Below are 22254 nucleotides of genomic sequence, written 5' to 3' on the forward strand. Positions count from 1 at the left end.
CAGATTAAGACTATTATACAGAAACTTCTCTATAAAATCATCTTCCTTACAGAACATGTTTGGTATTCAGGAGTACTGCTTCTCATTATTGAAAGAACTAATGTAATGAGAGTTTTATTACAAAGGCAAGACCACAGAGGACAACAGTAAACAAGAACCTGATTTATCTTTATCAGTGATGTAATTAAAATGTCACTTCACATCCTCGGGAAGTACTGCAACTGAATACAAACTTCCTAGTTCTAAGTGTATTCTAATTGTGTTTGTCTATGTGTCTTTCATTAATATTAATCACTGCTGGTTTATTTGAGATCAGATGGGTTAAAACAAGAATGATTCATTTAGATGAGACATAATATCACAGAAATCAAAGCAGTTTGTTGTTGCCAGGATTATTTTAGCATAATCTCAGACTAATCACATTAATCAGAAGCACAGCATTTCTACACATGTACATGCAAACATAATGTACATGCGCATATTCAATATATACATCATCTAACTATACATTTGCTGCAGAACTGAAAGTGAATATTGAAAAGTTATTAAGTTAGATTTTGTTTTGAAAACCCTGGTAAATTTGAATGGTCTGGTGGACTAAAGCGCAAACTTAACACGTTTCAAGTAACAGAGCAAATGTGACAAGGCAGAAGAAATAACTATTGAATCTAAAATGACCTGAATTAGGTCTGGCTTGTGGCCACTGACCTATAACTGGACTGGGGAGTAAGAAAATAGGACAGGGGGATGTGGATTGTCAAATTACTTATGACAGATCTAAAGACTTTAGCAGATTAGCTGTTATTTCACAGTCTGAATCTTTAATCTACATATTTGCACACTGTGCCTGGTCTTCTATAAAAGGCACTGTTCATTTAGCCTGTATTTCTTTTTTATTTCTGTGTCTGTGTCCATGCTTATGTGATTGAATTGCATGCAGTATGTAAGTCTATGAATACTGACATGGCATCAAAGATATTACAATTGAAATGTCAAGGTTCAGTAATATATGCTTAGTGTGCTGAACCAGAGTACTGAATTTCATTTTTGTGCGCGACTTCAGTGGAATAATAAATGAGGAAATTTGTGAATTTTAATCTACATTAGGTGGGATTTATCTTTACATTTATAGTATATTCATTTTTGCAAAAACAGAAAATTCTTGATAACATTACAGAGGACATGGGTGACTTCACATTGTTGCTGCAAACAACCCAATGGAGTAAGCTGACTGGGACCATTTTTGTTGTGTTTGATGTTGGAAAGTTTTAATGTTGTCTGTTATATTTCGTAATGGCAGCCTAACACACACATACACACACCCAGACACTTTTTCTTTCCATAAATAAGAAGTGACTGGGTGGGAAATGGTCTTTCATTCTATGCTTAAATATCCCCATTAGGAAGAATCCTCTGTAACTTATTACATGGTCAGTAGATGAGCTCGTCAGGTGCACGAGGCAGTGTCGTAAGTAGATAAATCGGCTCTATATTGAATATCTGGGTATAAAACCTAGAGAAAGAGAGAGTGGTATAATTTGACTGTCATCTGTCTGCTTGAATTAGCACAAGGAATCACAAAAACACAGGGTCCTTCTATATAGGGTGGCTTGATTATGGAAAATAAATCATAATCATGATAAGTTTAGTCAATATTGAAATCATGATTATTAAACATGATTACTGACTGACTTTGGAAACATGTTGCATTTATTGAATTTACAAAAACACTTTCAGGTGGTTAAAAAAACGTGGTGTTATCTATTGGTGCAGACACCAGCGTGAAGCCAATCTTGCACTTAATATGTTTTTGATCCAAGTCAGATTCCTACAGTCCAAACTGTTTCCAGAAAACAGAACTGGTAATACCTTTTTTGGTGACCAAACATTGCTGCTGCTGTTCTCCTTCCCCCAAAAGAGGAAAAATGGAATAAGGCAAAATAATTTTTTTTCTCAGTCACATTGTTTTTGTGATCATTTGGTGCCATAATCAAAATTCGATCAAATTGCATAGCCCTAGTTTTGTTGTGGCTTTGACTCTGAGTATAAAATGCATTTCACAGACTGTCCTTTCACACTGTTCCTGGTGTCGATAAAGCAAAGATGTTTCACAGTATGTTTGGTGTTGGTGTGCAGATCTTTAAAGAACAACATTTACCAACCGCAAACAAAAACTTTGCAAATCCCATTGTGTGTGTGTGTGTGTGTGTGTGTGTGTGTGTGTCTGTTTAATTAAAAAATCTACACTTTGTGCCTTGTTGATAAGACACTGCAGGTGTCCTGACAAACACCGTAAATAGCAAAATCCATTGGTTGCAGTCTGTTTACTTAAAATACTGCAGCTCAACTGAGACTGCAAGAAACATAATTGAGCCTTAAGGTTGAATGAGTAAGTGTCAGTCTCTAAGCAGAACAGAAGTCCCCCAGTGGACAGGTTGGAGTAAACCTCTGTCAGCTAATTTCTTTTACCATACGATTAATACAATGTGCCGTTGCTCTCAATCTTTAGAGTCAGGAAAATGTCTTCCCAAAAGACCTTTGGAAAACGGGGACATAGCTTTGACATTTTCATGGCATTTACTCTCCGACAAGACAGCCTCTATTTCTGCCTTTCTATGGATCATCTTGGAATGATGCTCATCTTCACTGTGACCTCTCCATTTTGTTATTTATGTGACTTATTCCAAACCACTATGTTTCTTACTACTTTTAATTCTAAGTGCATTTGTCTGACATTGTCAAACGGTGATGGGCTGAAATGGCAGCGTGGCAAGGGCACAGGAGAATAGGAAACCAAGGTCTCACTAAAAGCACGACTCTATGGCGGCTCACACTGAGAGCACTCATGTAATATTGGTGGTACGGTGCCAACTTTCATCAGTCGAGGTGAAGGATGGGTGCAGTGACCATGAGCCCATGAACCAGTGCAGCCATCAGAGGAAAAACGGGCTGGATTAAAATAGATTTGACACAATTAGGCCACATCAGATGTCTCTGTGATGTGGATGGGTGCACATTCAGAGCTGAGGAGCTTTAATGTAAATTTCACACTCTTAAGGCAGGTAGAATCTGTTTTTTTAAAGATTGTATTAAAGGTTAACAAGGTGGTTAAAGGACCTGCTTCTCACTGTTAACTCAGTTCTGTGTAAGATGTAGAAATTAGAACTGAGCTGACAGCTTCATTTTCAGGGGAGATTTTCATTTGAGTTTTGCCGTTTATTAACTGTCTTCTGAAACGTCTTGAGATAAAGGCTTTTCAATGATGGTGGCACAGTGTAAGGGAGAGTGTTTAGTGCACCTGTCAATGGAATATCAAGACTTGGATGCTTGGTTATGATTAGTTACAGTATTGTTGTAAGGCACTTCTTTCACTCTGTACAGTAAATGTTAAATGGTGAGTTGGCTCCACAGCCTGAAACATTTCACTGGGATCAGCTGAAATGTTTATCAAGGAACAGTCAGCAACACTGTGTCCTAACTCCTCTTGACCCCACACAATGATGAACAAAATACTGAGATTAAGTGAACACTGGAGTAACAGTGGAAAGTCTTTCCTTTTTATATCTGCTTCTAATTGCCAGTGAAACAGTGGTAATGTATTTCTCACATTTTTATAGAGGAATGTTTTCTCTGACTCTGTAATGGATAACGGAGCGAACAAGAGGCGCGGCATTTAATTATATCCCTTAATACCTCCAGCTCCTCAGCTTCAGCGGTGCATTGTAAAACGTATTGCTGTAAAATATATCATTTATAACAGGGTACGTTATAAGGTGCAGGACACACTCAACATTATCCTTTTCTTTTATGGAACTGGTATTGTTTGTACATTTGGAAACAGCTAATGTTTGTGACAGCTGTCAACTAAGATGTAAGAGCACATATGCAGCCTTAACCCTGAAAATGTCAGGCCTTCGTGATTGATCTGCAAAGAAACAAAGGATGCTTTCCTGTGTTTAACCACTGGTCAGGTTTTCACAGCTGATTGATTGCCCTCTCTTTGCAGTTAGAAAAGAAATCACAGCTCTCTTGCCGGACACAGCAAAGGCTCACATCAATCACTGAGCGAGCCTCGGCTTACGCAGCAGAGCAGCAGCTGACATTCACACAAGAGATCTGCCAATGTTTCCTCCAGACATGCATCACACTACTTGCACATAGAGTGAAGAGAGCATCCACTGACACCCCGTTGTGATCCTCTCAGATGACACAATGGCGCCTTCTTTGTCTTCTTGAAAAAGTTGCATGTTTTCTCTTCAATGTGTTTTGTCCAATGCTCCCAGCTGCTCCCATCGTACTTGTCATTCATTCATATATTTAGGCTTTACCGAAAATGGTCTGTCAGTGAATGAATCCATTTACTTCTTTAAATCACAAAATATTACTTTATTTCCCAAAATGGAATAATGGAATAAGTAGAAAATCTTTCGCTATTTTTGAATCAGGAAACGGACATTTTCTACCAGCAACCACAGATTGACTGTGTGAAGATGGTGTTTTTGTTTATTTTCCTAAGAATGGTTTTGTGAATCTCAGCCCACTGAGGACATGATTACAAGTATTCCTGCTAGTTTGCGTCTTCTTAGTTGTTAAATTGACTTTTTTTTTTTTTTTTTTTTTTCCCTGACTCAACATTGTTACAGTCCTACAGTTTTGGGATTTTACATAGCATTTCCCTCACCTTGAAGTATTCTTGGTTTATATTTGTCATCCAGTTCCATCAATCACAATATCAGAAAATAATTTTATTTTTTGACATTTTGCTTTTGCAGATTTTGGAGCTTTATATATGTAAAATGCAACAAATTTCAGATTCAAGACATAGCTGTCATACAGTTCACACTCTTTGTGTTTCTTTCTCACACTCTCACTTTGACTCCCTCTCCCTCCACCTCTTTCCCTCTCTGCTTTTTCTGCTTTATGCACTCTCCATTAGGGAGGCTGTCAGTACCCCTTGGTACAACTATAGATTGTCACGTCAAAACAGCCCTGAAACCTGTCACCCTCCCTCTCCCTCCAGAGAGCAGGGCCTCTGTGAAAGCTATTATACGTTCCTCTGTTCAGCTGATTAGCCACCACTCTCATTATTACTGGTACAGGTCCAGGCTTTGAAACGGCATGACTTCGATAGGATTACCTTGTTTGTAATTCATATCCAGAGGGCTGCTAATTCCGACGAGAGAACAAAAACAAGCTTGCAAGTGGTGTTTATTTATTTATTTTTTCTTTACTAAGTTCGTTTTATGCCAATACGTTTTCTGAGTTGGGTCGAGGTCTTGAGCAAATGATGCAGTGTGCAATTCAAGGCCACGTGTGTTTACTTGACATTGTCAAATTTTGTGCTCATGGTTGTTCATTTTTCAAGTTGACTTAAGAGGGCATGATAGCCTTACCCTTGAGACTTCTGCTCGCTGCTTATCACTAAAAATGAAATAAGAGACCTGTCAAAGCAACGTTTTTCTGTCAACAGTAAGACATGACTATAAAATGACTGGAATAGAAATTCAGTCGTGAGACAGGAAGGTTTGAGAGATTTAAAAAAGATAACAAGCAAATTTGTTTTGATTCTTCTGTGACAGACTACAAGATATGGACCGACCAACATCAACCATCAGACATGGTCCTTTAATGTTCATCATGTTGCGGAGTTTTAGTCGAGTTTGCATTAATATCTAGCGGGAGACTTCTAAAAGTTTTCCCATTCAATTTCAATCCACAAAGTTTTGACAGCTTTACTGGAATTGAACAGCTCGATGTTTAAAAGATGAGAGCTATTGGCAGGCCCTTGAGTTATGAAACCAATAACCCTGCATTAAGGCCTCGTCATTTACATTTGGCTCCTCACTTCAGGTTAGTCCTGGGGAGATTTTAGAAGGCAGTAATATGGCACCATGTCGTGGGTACTGCCAGTGAAGTAATACATTGCTGTCTGATATACATTTGGTTGTAATGACTTTTATTCAAAACCTTGGTTATCATTGTTGGTCCCAAAGAGATAACATAACAAGGAAAGTGAGCTGAAAAAAAGCACAAATAATAAAAACACTCTCACCAAAGTGAAGAAAAAAATGTTCCATGTTATGAGAATAATTCAGAGAATTTGTGTGTGTGTGTGTGTGTGTTTTAATCTAAAGTCCCAAAAAGTGATTGGTACACAAACATTGAAGCGAAAACAGTGGTAATGATGATTAGAGAACTGTGTACACAGCAGCAACATGTGCTTAGTGTGTTATGAATTTGAATTCCTCTAGACGTCAGTGTGTGACACATAATCTTTTTCTAGTCTGACCCTAGGAAGGAGTACAGCATAAGTGTAGACCTTTGATTTTCACCAGGAATAATAAAGTGTTGTGCTGATGTATGTTTGATGTGAAATGGAAACGTGGAAACTTTTACAAACTGGGCCGGTGTTCAGTGTGACTGGATACATTGAAAACATTGAAGCCGTAGCACAACAAAACAATAAGCAAAAACAACAACAATTAATTCAAACATTACAAAAACTGATACATTCATATATGACGTTGATGTTGATAATGTTTTAAGGGCCAGCTATCTTAGTAAACATATTGTCGTGTTTAGACTCTGCTGCTTCATGAAGTTTCCCATGGCAGAATTTAATGAGACATAACTATCTCCTGATGACTTTGTGCACTGACAGCCTTGAAAGACGCCTTTACGCAGTTAGAAGGGTCTGATAGGTTCAGGCACTTTTGCAACACTGGCTGATACTGTATAGTGCACATTCTGTTATTTGAAGAATAAATACCAGCACCAGTGGCAGAAGGTCAGTTATTAATTATCCAGTGAGCCTGTGCTTCACATCCAGTGGAGCAGGAAAAGACTTTGCGATCACCCGAGCAAACACATTTTCAGAGGCAAATGTTTTACACTGTAGAATATAAATGCAGTACACTAAATACTTGATAATTGACCTTCTGAATGGGGAATGAAAACATTAAAAACTGTGCATATTACTGTATGTTTTTATTTATTGTTTATTTTAAAGAAAGGGGCTGTTATATTGTAAGTAATGCACTAGTTGCCTTTTCTGTGGTTTGGCATCATTGATGTCATAATCTTCCTGAAATTCAAGTGGTGCCACTCTGTATTCAGCAGTTCACGTCTGCTCTCTCAGTTTTTATGTGTGAGAGCATGTCACAGTACATGTGTGCTGGTGTGAATACTTTTCAGTGCATATAGACGATAGGACTCTGCCTTGCAGCTAGTCTGGGCGCTCCACTTAGCACTGAGAGAATGAAGTGTTGCCTTCCTGGAGGGGACATGTTCAATGATTTCTAGATGGCGCCTTGGGCTGTCCTCCAGACCACAGAGACCAGCAGCAGTCGCTTAAAGGCAGCCTCTCCCTGCTCTCCTGTCAACTTCACTTTTCTCCTGTCAAACTCTTTTACTCATACACTGTCTCGCAAGGTCCAAATGTAATTTATTCATCAGAACTTTTTCAGTGTAAATGTCTCCAAATGCAAAGTCTGTGTGCTTTTTGTGTAGTTTGTTATAATACTTTCAAAAAAATGGCACAAAACAGAATTCCTGAAATGTTTTTCTTGCTTTTATTTCTCACACAGGCCCTTGCCATCCAAACCCTTGCCACAACAGAGGAACATGTGAGATCAGTGAGACCTACAGGGGAGACACCTTCATCGGTTATGTCTGCAAGTGTCCTCCGGGCTTCAGTGGAGTTCACTGCCAGCACAGTAAGTATGACTTTAAAATCCAAAAGAACGTTGAACCATCTCTTATAGAATAGAACATAAAATCCAACCATTTGTTAGGTGGTAGAAAAAAAAAACATCTGTGCCTCTTTTTTTTAACATTTCTATAGATACATGATGAGTTTTTCCAGCACAAATACTGGACTAGAGAATGAATAAATGTTGAACAGCTGACGGGAAGTACTATAAGTCGCTGGTAAAAAGACTAGTTCAGCAAAATCATAGTGTATTTGGTAGTGAAAAGAAATGCTGAAATTGCTTTCTTTTGTTGATCATGCTGTGAATAAAGGTTAGTATCAGAAGGGTTTTTGCAAGACAATATTTAACGTCCCATGAGGACTAGGAGCATTGTTCTCAAACCTAACACAACTGATGCTTTATCACCGAACTCGTTCTCTGAACATCTAATGCCTGAAACTGGGCACAGCGGTAATCATTAATGCAAACGTGGATGCAACTAAGACCAACAATTGTAAAAACAAACACATCCTGCCTGGGTGCACCGCTGGCTTTGCATTATGATGTAATCAGAGGTTTTACAAGTGTAAATTTATGCCAATGAAGGCATTTTTCAAAGGATAAATGTCGCTTTTCTTAAAACCTCGATTGATTATTGATGCTTTTTCCAGCCTTTCTACAACCAAAAACTGCACTGTTTGATTTTCTAACAGTTTATTGCAGCAAGGAGAAGCTGGAGTGAGCTGTTTTGACATTTCAAGTTCTTCCTTATTTTTTTTTTTTTCTGAAGCAGTCTCTTTCGCTTTTAAGTATTCTCAGCAGAAGTTACTATTCTCAGCAGTTCTCTCAGTTTTGAAGACTATAGATTTCACAGCAACTATTAGATGCTGTCAAGTCTTGCTTGTGTCGATATTACTTTCTGCACCACTTGCCAAAACAAAAGTCTGTTATTTACTGTCAGGAAGTGAAGCCTAGTTAATGTGTCAATTTGTTTGAAAAACAAAGGATGTCACATACCAGGCGGAGTCAACATCAGTGAGCCAGAAGTGCAGATACGCACGTATTGCATCAAACCTACACATTCATATCCTGCATTTTGTATAGATCTCGGGATTAGGAAATAGCATGTAGCTTTTTTCTGTAAGTGCTAAATCTTGCTAAATCCTGCAGTGTGATATATAGGCCAAGTCATGTGGCTGCCCTGCCTCTGTGTGTGCTTGGCTGAGCATTGCATTAGCCTGCACAGCACAGTTGTCCTTCATTGCAGGTGTGCTCTGAAGTAGTGGATTTAATGTATCATGGTGCAAACTGTGTGGTGAGATGGATCCTTATTGGTTTGAAAGAGAAAGAGAGACAGACACACACAGAGAGAATGAGAGATGTTAACCAGTACTTAACATAAACTATTTGTATCTATCTGCCTCATAACTCTGCCACATTTGCACCAAGGTTAAAGACAGCAATTTAATAGTAAATTGAAAAGAAAGAAACATGCTTTTATTTTGGGATGGTGTCAGTCATTATTTAGATTTCCACACCATTGTTTTTTTTTTTCCTATATGATTCAAACATAAACAACATAAAAGGAAATGGAGCAAATCACTATATAAACAGTATGTCATTGTGTTTATCTCCAGCTAGAAATGTGACCAATTGGCTAGCATTCATGTCATAATTTAGTTATTGTTTCCTATTAAGCCCTTAGGATGGTGAGAAACCGATTCGATGTGGACTGAATACACATTAATGTCTGCCAGTTTTCCACATGGTCATTACAGTTGAATGGATAGGAGTGGGTGAGAGCAGGAAATGGGGAGAACTCTGTATCTGAAGACATTAATAATCAAATCTAGCGTCCGGATAAGCCCTGCAATTAAATGATAAAGTCACATAAATAATTGTTCTTTTTGGAATGACGGCTTAGCTGGCTTTGTTGGGGTATGGCATTGGCTTTTAATGGATGACAAGCTTAATGAAAAGGATAACAGTAGGAAAAAATATTGAGTCAGATCTTCTCTAGGATACAAAACAAAAACAACTTAAAAACAAGGAGCGTTTTAGTCCTGATGAACAATCTGTCTTACCGTGTGTTATTTTAATGAATATCGCCAAAATTGAATGGCTAGATAATGATGTATCCCTTTTCACTGCTAATGACAGTTCAACTAGTACATAACTTTTAACTACTGCATCTGTCGATACTATGAATTAATCAATACATTCATTAGTCTTACAGCTGTTGCAACACAATGAGGGTCTGATGCTTGGAATAATTCCTACTGTAAAGATAAAGCTGCAGAGTGAAATCAAACTTGTAAAACTTTGCATATGCATATTTGCTGTGACTGCATCCTGTCATCACCTTGAGCTGTGATTGTGTGGTGTCTCCTCTCATTGTGGAAATTTTAAACACCTCGTATTGACTTGCTGACAAAAAAGAAGAAGTCAACAACATTAAGTGCATACAGTATCTTCACTCCAAAGAAGTCTGAAATAGCTTGTACTTATCCTAGCTGTCCATGTGCGACATCACTCCTGGCTGTGCTTCATAAAACTGGTCTAACAAGCAGGGATATGTAGTGCATGTATTTAGGATAACATTCAGAGGTGTGAAATTGGATTTGGCTCTGTCGGAGCAAGGAGATAGTAAGAGTAACAAGTAAAAAGCCAGGGTTGGCCTACCCATATTGTATTTTATGTTACATCTTTGTACTACACAATCTACGAAGCTATACATCAATCTGCTATCATGTATTCAGCATCCTGGATCCAGTTCAAAAATAAAAAGTATACTGTAAATACTCTTAATCCTTTTGTTCAATATTTTAGGATACATATAGTAACTGTAACAAAATCTCACTGTATCTCATTTAAATGTTGAACTCTAAAGGTGTTTTTTTTTTTTTTTGCACTATGCAGTAATACTATCCATGTATAGAATTAGGTTTTTATCCCAGTGCTTCCAAGGTACTAATTGTACTTTTCATTTTTAAAACTGTTATTCAAAACCATTGCTAAATACTGTCATATAGCTGTTTTAAATCCGTTTCAAATAAATAAATAAACAGGCTACTTTAGTCACTGTTTTTATTATTAGTGCCCTTATTATCACAAAGTCATTCATCTTTCGAATAGTGTGGTGTCAAATCCCTGTGTGACAAGAGAACAAGTGGCACGTTATTGGGCAGGTAGCCAAACACTGTAATGAAGTGTCACAGTGTGAAGATTGGGACAGATTGCCTCAGTCATCATGAGGTTGCAGATCATTTTTAGGGCACACGTTCTCAGTATATCAAGGACAAATAAAGTCGAAACTGTTGGGATTTTCACTCTAGATGTTTTTTTTTTTTTTTGTTTACTTTCTATGATATCTCATCACAAACAGTCTTATATAAGACACCCACCTCATGTTGAGGTTGATACGGGCAACCTAATTTAATTTGATACAGTAACACTACATCCTGTCTTAGACTGTGTCTGATCATATGATGATATGTTGCCTTCTTTTATCTCCGAGTAAAAGAGCTTAAGCAAAAATCTTTGCATCTCCTTTTCCTTGACTTTTTTTAAAAATGTTGATTTTGTCTGGTTTGTTTAAGATTTCACTCAGCGATACTGTATGTGCGGGTTACTGCAAAAAAAAAAAAAAACAGCTTTGGACTGTGCATTGTTTATGCAAAAATACCTAACGGCACTGCAAAAGAAAAAAAAATAGTTATTTTTAGTTAAATTGTCTCATAGATTACTGGTGTTCACTTTTAAACTGTCTTTTTCCATCTTTCCATGGCCTGTAAGTCCACTGAGCATGTTCTGTCTTGCTCTTTGATCAATACATGTCTTTGCCTTTCTTTTTTGAAGTAGCCCGCCAGGCCAGGATTGATTTAGGCTAAATGTAGGATGTGAGAGATTTTTTTTTTTTTTAAAGCATGACCCTGTATTTGATCATGTATTGACAGTTGCTATCATGCTGTATTAGCCCTGCTGCCTCCTCAGCTTCTTGCCAGAGGATAATCAGCCAGTGTTTATGACTGTGACCTCATATAAAGCCACAAGGAGCCATTGCTGTTACCCAGTTCACCTTGGGGCAGATCACAGACGGCCTTTCAACACATCACAAGAAAAAGAAAGAGACTCCAGAAGGACTTGCTCTGTGCTTACGCTTTGGCACAACATTTAGGACTGCATTAGTGAGGTGTTTAGTGTATTTTACACCTGGTAAGGGGTTATCCAATGGTGCTTATATTTTCTTTTCTTTTTTTTTTCTTTCTGATGTTTCACCAGGCCCTCTGACTCCTTGCGTTCATGTGGATTTTTATAGAGTGTGAGGAGAATATCAAGCGAAATACTGATCTGACTGATTTTCCACTCTCATCTGTTTGCTGGGTTATGGCTTAAGAGAAAAAAATGATAGTATAGACAATAGTCCTATCCTGAGGCAGCATGAACGTGTATCAAAAGGACATCTTAACCTTTTAACTTTTGACTACAACAGTAAACTCCATTTGTCAGGAACAAGGCAGAGGCACAGGTCCGACAGTTTTTCCCAGCATCCCTTCCGCCCATGTGAACGCCCACCGCTTCACTTTACTGTTCCCCCTCCGTGTGGTTACCTGCACTTCTTCAAGCGAAAAATGACTTGCCCTTCTCAAACCTGCCACTGCGTCACAGGAGGTGACTTTATAGCGACAGATCTACAGTATGTTTTGACAGCAGGGGAAGGGAGGGAGAGAGCTGTTGTTAGCTGGCATATCTTCCACTCCTCCCATTGAGGCCACCAAGACACAGGCCAGTGGGTGAGGGAGGGGAGACATTGGGGGAACTGTGGTTTTCTGAAGTTGTTATCTCCTTCTGACTGTGAGGCGGCACTGTTAAAGTCACTCCAGCAAAGATTACGATGAAGCATGAGGACTTCCTTCTGCTTTTGTAGCTCTCCTAAAATGTTAATGGCATTTCCCAGGGCCCCAAAATCCTAAAAGGCTTTTACTCAGTAACAGCTATATCCTTAACTAACAATAACTATATAGGGATTTTTAAAAATAAATATCTCTAAATATACAGATAATATATATTTATTTATATATATTTATATTTCCTAACACAGAGAGACATAAATTTTATAAGTAAATAATATTTATTATTAATAAAGAATATACTGTACATTAGCAGTTCTTTGCCACACCTATATAGTGTGCACGTCATGGAGACTGCTAGCGCTATCGTGCCTAGATCTACCATCTCTGACAGTACACAGAATGGCGAGCATATGGACTAAGTGACTGTTTGTTTGTGCCTTCTGTCCACAGTGAGTGGTGTTTCATAGAATAATTATATGTTCTCAATAAGAAAACCCATATTTCTAACAAATTATCTTGCAAATTGCCACTGCATCCACAAAATCAAATTTCTCATCATCTCAGAAGCAAAGCTCCACAAAGTGAAGTTGTGGTTGTGTTTATAGCTCAAGGGTAGAGTTGTTCATGTACAGAAATCCAGTAACTGTCTTAGATCATATAAGCAGTAATAGCTGAATTTTGTTTTAGGGCGGATTTTCACTTTGAGTTTGAAAAAAAAAAAAAAAAAAATTATGTTTTGCGGGCAGGCTTAGTTAAATGGATTAAGATTGACTTAAGTACAACTGAAAGTTAGTGAAAAAGTTTCAAGAAAAAACTTTTCCATGATAAGGAAGGAATACTTTGTCCACAGTAAGTTAACCTATTTTCAAAATAAACAAGAGGCATTGGTTTAGTCACAGTGCCTGAAGTCTGTTCTTGTAGCTATAAATCTGTCACGTCTTCACAGCCTCTGGGTTACAAGAGCTGAGAAGTTTTAAAGAACTTAAACTAATCTGCATGCCACTTTTATTTTTATGTGCATAAATTATCATTAGTACCCTTATAACAACAGTATGTTCTCTCAGAATGGTTAAACATACACGACTAGTGATCGTGCTACAGTATTTCAGTCAAAGTTTCTCGTAGCTTTGTAGTTTTTATTGTAGTTGTCAAGAGGCTCCAATGACTTTTACTTCACAGTGGCACATTTTGTGCAATTCTTCAAAAATCTCACTGTTTATCTAGTCAGTATAGATTCACTCCTAGAGTTTCCCAAGCTCACTATCTGAAAACATGCTCTTCTATATGAAGTGGACTCAGAGCTAATGTGAAGAGTGGCAGCCTTAAGGCTCTCCCCGCTGCTTTATTGATGTGATGTGGAGCTGTGTGGAGGATACATCCATTTCCAGACCCTCTCTGAACATGCACGGTTCCAGTGTTCTCAGTCTGTGGCCAGAAAGCTGCATTTACAGGAAGAGATGAGTGTAGAGAATCCTGGGGGATAGGTCCATAGTCCACCGAACATTCAAAGAAGCCACCACAATCACACACAGCCAAACCGACAGATGCCAATGATCAACAACTCATGGAGGGGCACAGTGTGTGTCTGTGCGCTCTCTTTTCTGTCTCACAGGCATCTCTGCAGATCAAAATGGAAAGATGGATATGCTTGTGGGCCAGCAGTCGTGTTGTTTTAGCTCACTGCACATTTGTTCTTTCTTCCTTTAAAGCAACGCACATTTCTGTCACTGGAAACAACAGAGCAACTCTTCATGTGGTAGTTCAGTTAGAATCTGCTCGGTCAATCCAGCCTCAAACATCTTTCATGCCTTTATGTTTTTTTTATCTATGTGCAGAAATAGAAATTGGTACCTGAAACAGCTTTAACACATTAGGGGATGGGATATTTAAAATCAAACCCTCAACATCCACAGTGTACTGTGCAAACTTTGAATTGTCATCTCAGCGTCTGTCTCTGATACAAACAGCATTTGGATATGAATGAAAAGAGAAAAAAATATATAAGAAAATAGAATAAGTATATAATTTGAAAGACAAATGTCTCCCCTTCGTTCCACTTCTTTTATTATTATAGTGATAGTATACAGTTTTATTGATGTAGTTAGTCAGCTAGAGGTGACATAACTGTATCATACTGACCCCATTAGTTTAGACATTTATAAACAACGCACACACAGTGTACATTTAAAGTATAGTTCATTTGGAATGGGCTCCACCATCAATGACATGCCAATTGTTGGAGTACAGTTTCCCCATCTTGTCTGAGCCTTGGTGGTCTCAAATCATCAGTCCTTGTTGTGTATAATATGTAGGTGGGAGAAAACATGGACTTGCAGCTCAGTCCTGAGCACAAAGAAAGAAATCAGACTTCAATTGACATTATGTCAACTTCTTAAGCTAAGGGACAAAGGAACAATAACAAATGTCTTACTAATATGCCAGTTACATTTCTATTTGTATGCTTTCTATTTGGTTTTAATAAGAGGCAGTGATAGTGGCATACTCTTGTTGTTCATTGGTCTTGTTTAGATCAGAATAAAGACAGCACAAAGGCAATTAGTGGGCAGTAGATATTAAAACTTCAGTCCTACTTAGAACATGTAGAAGTCTTACCTTTAATGTAATAGTATAATGAAGTATACTATAACTGTATGAGTGTCTTTTAATGATATTTCTAGCAGCTATAGAGAACATGTTGGTGTTCTCTTCTAGTGTGTCGCTTTCATTGTGTGTGTGTGTGTGTGTGTGTGTGTGTGTGTGTGAGGGTGTGCGTGTGCGCGTGTGTGTGTATGCATCCGCAAAGTGAAGACCTGGCCGCAGATCAGTGTTGTAGTTTAAATGTGTATTTTCATGAGTATTGCCCCTCTCCATCCCAGCAGGAGCTGACCCCATCTCACCTCTGTCAGAGGGCATTTTGGATAACAAGCTGGAAGAAAGGTGTTTAGGGCTACTTTCTCTGTTCCATGGAGATATTTGATTTAGCCTTCTAGCAGGAACCTTTTGCTTGACATATCAAAACTGACCATTTTTTTCACAGGTTCACTGAATACAGGGATTGACAAAAGACAGAGTTTATCATTATCAATCTGCCCTGATCTTTTTTGCTGTTAGACTTATACATCTTTTCATACCATCATCTGCGACTGCACTGCCCCATCATTGATAACACACAAGTGATATGTCACCTTTTCCATATGCCTTCAGCAAGAACTCGGTTTTGCAAACCCTTGCCAAATAAAAACTGCTGTAGAAACACACTTTAAGTAAGATGACCTTTCTTCTTTGCCAAGGCGGTGTATTGCTCGCAAAATTACAGGCTAGGCAGTTTTTTTTCAGCGTACCTTCACTGTTAAAACCAAATATAATGGCTCAGGAAACTAAAGCTACATAAAATGGTCAGAGTGATGGCACAAAGTGCAGTCCTGTTACCAAAACATACTCTGCTAGGGAAAGGCCGGCACTTTTGAAAGTATGTGAATGTTGAGAAGTCCTATAGAAGAGGCTTTGCTTGAGCTTTGATTTCTTCAGTTATGTTTGTTTAGATTAAAGGTGAAAATGGCAAAAAGTCTTGGTCATTTTTCTTTTTTTTATGTTATGTTATGTAGAATTAAAAATATGATGAATAATGAGAAGAGAGGGGCCAAAAAAGACATCTACTATATTTGTTCAATTTAGGTTTTTTTTTCTCCTCCCTTTTGCCATTCCCTGTGTACCCATTCACCTGGTTTATCCTTCCTATGGAGGAGTTGTGGGGAACGAGCTGTTACCAGGACCTAATTATGTAGGGCCTCTTCAGTCACTTGAGCCACACTGTCACCTCCTGGGCTCAGCAGTAAGCATGGACCTGTTGGCAGATGGCCAAAGCATAAATAGAGATACATTTCCAAATCCCAGGTGGTGGAAAAGAGTCTAACTGAGCCCTGCCCGGGGTTTTTGCCTGGTAATGCAAGCCAAAACCAAACACTGACAAATGTTCAGCCTGACTACACAGAGCTGCGTGAATTCAGGATGGTCAGTGTGTGGCCAAATTAGTATCAGTGTTGTTAATTCAGTGTGACAGAAAAAAGATTAGGCTTTATGGCCATGAGAATGTGCAGTTTGTAAACCATAACACTGGATTCTGGCTGGTGCCTAACAGTGAGTTCTCAGTGTATGTAGTAGTTCTACTTGTGATTTAATCATAAATATGACTCAGCACTGAAAAAGTGATATAGATATAGTGAATAAGGATGATAGCAGTCTTTTACTAAAGCAATCACAGAACCTCCTCTTGTGTTCATTAGACACAGAAAGGGTAGTTCAGAGGGAAGGTCAGCAATGAAATGAATTAATAAAAATCAGTGTGAAATGATTTCTGCTGAAACTACTGATGCATCTTAATTTGGCAGCACTATCAATATTAAATTCAATATAAGTAATTCAGAATCTGACCTTTATGAATCCCATCTTCTTTATGCATTTAGTTGTGATTCAACTTTTTCTTTATATATTAGGTTTTAAACTCAACTTGTTAAACCCAATTATGTCTGTTTATTTGTCATGGCCTAGAGTTTAATTAATATATGTACTGTATTTACAGTCTGTCACTTGATTGGGAAGAACTTTTCTAGACATATCTGCAGCATGACAAACTAATGGCATAATAAACAGTATATAGATATATATATATATATATATATATATATATGTCTATACTGAAATGTTTATACAACACAATTTAGATTTGTCACTAAGTGTAAGCGTAATTAGGGCTGGCAACACACTAGACAATTTTATGTCCAATTTTATGCCCAATTTGCCCCCTCCAGGGATCATGGGGGGGCGTGGCCCGATTCGAGGATTGTCTCAACCGATTATCTGCCTAAACAATCCTCAAGTGCGTGGTGTGGGTATGATTATTTTACTGCTTCTGATCGAGTTGGAGCGTCGTAAATACCAAACATATTTCATGTTTACGATTCTTCTTCGGGGAGGCTCCAGCACAATAGCCAATGTGAGCGAGACACTCCGGAAATGCCACCAATCAGATGTTGCTTACTTTTCCCAGCTACCAAATATGCCAGCACATTAAAGCAAAAACCAGAGCCAGTTGGAGCATTGAAAAAGATGACAGTCTTGCTGAATTTTGGCAACACAAGTGTCTTTTTATATCATGCAAGACATACCACAACAGGGCTAACGAGAAAAAGGCATGGCTCACCAACCTGCATTTGACTGTGTGATTTTCTGTGAAAATCTTGGGCCTGTGTTATCGCCAATATGAAATTGTTTCTATAAATGGAATATGTGTAGTCTCCCAGTCTGGTCGAATTTTCTAGTGTGTGCAGTCAGAGGACTATAATGCAAAAAATCAGTTGAAAGTTATTATTATATCTGTGGTCACTCACGTTATCCTTATTTTTCCCTCAGATAAGACACTTTCATGCTCTCTGCCCATCACCTCCCTCCACTTTCAATCTCCATTTCATCCCATTTAAACATTCTTGTAAGTGTACCTCAGTGATGTTTTTGGATCAGACTGTGTTGTTCCGAGTTAGATCAGTATTCCCCTCACACACCTGCTGTGGAGGCTCCATCTCTGGGCTTAAAATGACAGTTAAGGCTTTCCTTCAAGTGTCATTTCGCGTCTGAGCTGAGGGCTCTTATATTCTGCACATTCCAGCTCCAGCGGAGCCTCTCGTTCTGCATGTTCTTTGAAATGATGAGTGTTTTGCTTCTTAGATGCTCAAACCTCTCCCTAATTCATCCTAAGACACCTTTTCAAGGGCTTTTGGAGTGCTGCTGTGAATAACTTCTCAGTGGACTAATCCCACTTCAAAAAGTGTGGCCTTGGAATACGCTATTCGTAATCCTGCATTCACAGCTCCATGCGTCATCATATCCCTTGAAACATGTACGCAAAGTATGTGTTACTGTCTAAAGTAACCTGCATATGAGGTGAGATTTGGGAATTCCTGTAAAGATCACTAAAATCAACATGCTGAGTCTTGATGTGTATGTCCAGACTCAAATATAGACTCAGATGTTTCACTGTGAAACCAACCACTGTGACTTCATCAGACTCTGGATAAAAATCCTGTCATATTTGGTGATAGTCACTTCAGTGGCATGGGTAAGGCAAGGAGTGACAGGATGGATTGACAGCAGAGACAGGCACTTCCTTGTTCTATCTTCTCTGTATGACAGGACTTGTCTTGGCCTTGTGTAGCGTGGACTAGACGCATTTCACTGCACCAGGACCTGTCAAACACAACATCCAAGGCTGATTGCACATATATGAAGATGCAGCTCGGAGCACATGAAGCATTTCTTGATGTACACCAATGCTAGATTGACATAGGAACGCAATAATCTGATGATCATAGATGCTGTACAATATCTATGTCTCATACATACAGTACAACCTATTGAAGTGGCCTGTCTTTTCCACCAAGATATAAGCAGCATGCTCTTTTATCTCCACCTCCGAGTGGGTGCTGTGCTGTATCAAACTGCCAAAAATGAGTGGGGAAAAGTACCATTCACCAGAGGAAAATAAAGCGTGAGGATTGCATACAGGGCAGATAAACACACTAATCACAGAGGAAATGAAAGACAAAACAGCATTTTATATGCTGTTTATCTGCAGAACACGGTCTATTGTTCCTATGGTATTATCTATTGTAATACAGTATCGTCATGTGTATAACATGGCATGCGCAGCAGAACAAGATGTGCTGTTTTGTTTTCATATTATTTTAGATCATATGTTCTGCTCCCTCAGGTATGTCTGGGTGGTTACCAACTAACACCATATGTTGTTGACTATGGACAGTATACCGTCTAACCATCTAACTAGTTTTCTTTATTATGTCTTTGAGGTGGAGCCCTTGGTGACTAAGTGATCTTTATCCTTTGACATGAAATTCTTTTAATGCTTTTTCATTTCATGAATTCTTAAAAAAAAAGTGCTTCTGTCAGAGCTTAAAAGTTAATGATATGCGTTCTCTGTACTCAGACTTGTTTCCAGACAATGATTGGCTGTATGTTTGTCATTACTCCCCTAATGATTGCAGATTTTTTTTTTTTTTTTTTTTCACTATCAAATCCAACGCCCGTAGGACCACTATGAATTACAGGGCATCAGCAACAGCAGCTTATCCCAGGGGGAAAACCCTAAGCAGAAATTAACATTGGATGATTGCTTTCAAGGAAGTATGGGTGTTCAAAGTCAGAGGTTAATGATGTGGTAGGCATACACAACCGGTTGTCCACTTAATCCCTGTCAAACCACTGCTCTTTGCATAGGTAGAGAGGTCAAGAGCAACAACTTACTGGTCAGTTGGCTCTGTGACATTAAAAAAAAAAAAACCACTCCCTGGGGAAAACTGCGCATGAGTGTTAAATAGAATCCAGATGCAGAGATGTAGCACAATCGGACATCTCATGAAAAGACAGTCCCCAGCTATGTGGCTTACAGTCTCTTAGTTAGAGGAAAAACATTGTTTTCATCCAACATCTGATTCCAGTTTAACAAAGGAAGTGGATAAGATGTTGGGACAATCCTGCCGGGACATTACCTTTCATTTTGCTAATTACATTTGGGGGATTTAAAAGTGTGAGAGGATTACAAGCTATTAGCAGGCATTTATTTCAGTGGTTTGCGTGATTTATGTTGTTTATCAGGTCAGTTTGGGCTAATGCTTACTCTACTGTATATATATATATATACATATAATATATATGAATACATATTTTTAAGTTTAGCTAAATTTAAAAGGCTTAAAAAAATCAACTGTGTATATCTAATTTCCTTTGTCCTCTCTTGAGAAAACAAGACTAACAGTACCATAGATTAAGAATGAATATATAGCCAGTCACGATGGTTTTTTTTTTTTTGTATTGTAATTCTACTATAATTTCATAAATAACAGTTTGTTCATTCAAGGTTTTTGTCTTTTGGCTCATGCTAGTCAGAAACCTGTACACACAAAAGAAAGAATCATATGCTGTAAACCATAGCTGAAATAACACTTTCTTATCTACAAACTTGCATCCATTTGGTCTTGCACCTTGGCGTGTTGGATAAACAAACCACGGGTTAGATTCGACTACTAGCATATTGCTCAATCAGTTTTAGCAACCTAAAATCTCCTACAGTTGTCACACACCAATCAGTGTAGATGTGAATGGTTTTCTAATTCTGCTGCTAAAGTTGCACTGCACTGTATCTACCCCTATTTTCCTGGTTTAACCACAGAACAAGTGCGGTTACACTCAATGTCTCCTGTCTGATAACTGTCAGCACAACACATAACTTAGAAACTTGTTGAAGTGCTATAGTGAATATGTTTTTCTTTTAAAAATAACATAATTACATTATTTTACATGTTTTATTTCTGACATGCATAAATAATCTTTTCTTGACTTGGTGTCAGTTCTGTAAGCCCTTACTTAAAGTGTCTCCCAACACCAATTATTGCACAATTATTTACACTTAGGCAGGCATAAACGATTTAATACAGTTGGAATTTTTTTTTTTCTTTATTGCACATTTATGTCTTCAATAGCACTCTGTTGTGTGCAGGATTTGACACAATAGCTCTAGTGTTGAATGAGCTGGAAAGCAGAGTCATCGAGCTATGTATTGCTGTAGCTGTAGCAGGTGCAGGCAATGGAGAGGTCAGCGCAGCCCACTGGAGAGGACACAAGTTACCCCTCCCCATGCTGGCCTTGTTGCTGCTCCCTGGACACACCGTGGCAAATTCAGCTCTCCTGACATATAGCACTATTCATTGCTCTCATTATTGTCTAACTGAGATGTTTTCTGGGGGAGCAATATAGGAGCGATGCCAGGGAGTGAAACGTTCCAGTGTACCGATGAGAGTCTGACCTGCAGTTGAAGAAATACATTTTAGGAGTTTTATGAAGCGTTGTGCAAGCATTAGGGATTGATGATAATGATAAAGTTGATAGCACAGTGATGGGGTCTATGGTATCACGATTGTTTTTGTTAATATATCTCACCTGAAGAACCAATTAATTTTTTTAAATTTCACATTAAAAAACTCTAATGTACTGTAAAACTAAAATACAAGGGATGAATAAAAGAAAACTATTAGTGTCAATATATTAGTCATACTGATGAACCTTTGTGATAGTTATGTTCAGTTCCACAATTGATTCAACCTGGGTACCTGGAAGACAAAATAACCTAAAGCTTAGAATCCACAGTGATGCCTCTAAATATAGCCTCAGTTGAATTGGCATCATTCTGCCGTACTTTAAACAAAAACATTATAAGCTTCACTAAAGTAGCATTACTGGAGAACCAGTGTGTTGAATTGCATCGAATGCTATGCTTTGTAGTTATATTGTCTCCATCCACTGTAGAAATCTTTACTCAGACCGGCTTGTTAAATCGTTAGAACCATGAGAGCATCCTCCTCATTAAACTGAAGACATCAGTTGCACAATGTTGTTTAACTATGTTTAAGGCTTTAATGACATATTGAAATGGAGAATGGTGTACTTAGACTATTATCGCTGAGGTTAACTCATTGGATGCCTGCACGTAACTGTGTTAAAGAAGTTGTGTAAACGGAGTTTACTTATTTAGCTAGCACGTCTTTCTTTCCCTCTTTCTACATTTTTACAATTTTAACTGATTTGGTGTTACAATGTAATGATTTAGTGATGTGTTTTGTTTTTTTTTTCAGTTTGTTTTTCTG

At 38.2% G+C, this 22254-nt stretch overlaps 1 protein-coding gene across 4 annotated transcripts in view; it reads left to right on the top strand.

The window, feature by feature from the left end:
- edil3a (EGF-like repeats and discoidin I-like domains 3a) overlaps positions 1-22254 on the top strand; it is a 104735-nt gene that overhangs the window by 27374 nt on the left and 55107 nt on the right. For 3 of the 4 annotated variants that reach the window (XM_026320726.1, XM_026320727.1, XM_026320728.1), the window contains one exon: positions 7587-7715. In XM_026320726.1, coding sequence (XP_026176511.1) covers positions 7587-7715 — 129 coding nt within the window. Of the gene's footprint in view, positions 1-7427; positions 7489-7586; positions 7716-22254 lie in introns of those variants that run through there. The other variant, XM_026320729.1, reaches the window with a different exon arrangement.

Source organism: Mastacembelus armatus, chromosome 9, assembly GCF_900324485.2.
Source record: "Mastacembelus armatus chromosome 9, fMasArm1.2, whole genome shotgun sequence".
Taxonomy (NCBI): Eukaryota; Metazoa; Chordata; class Actinopteri; order Synbranchiformes; family Mastacembelidae; genus Mastacembelus; species Mastacembelus armatus.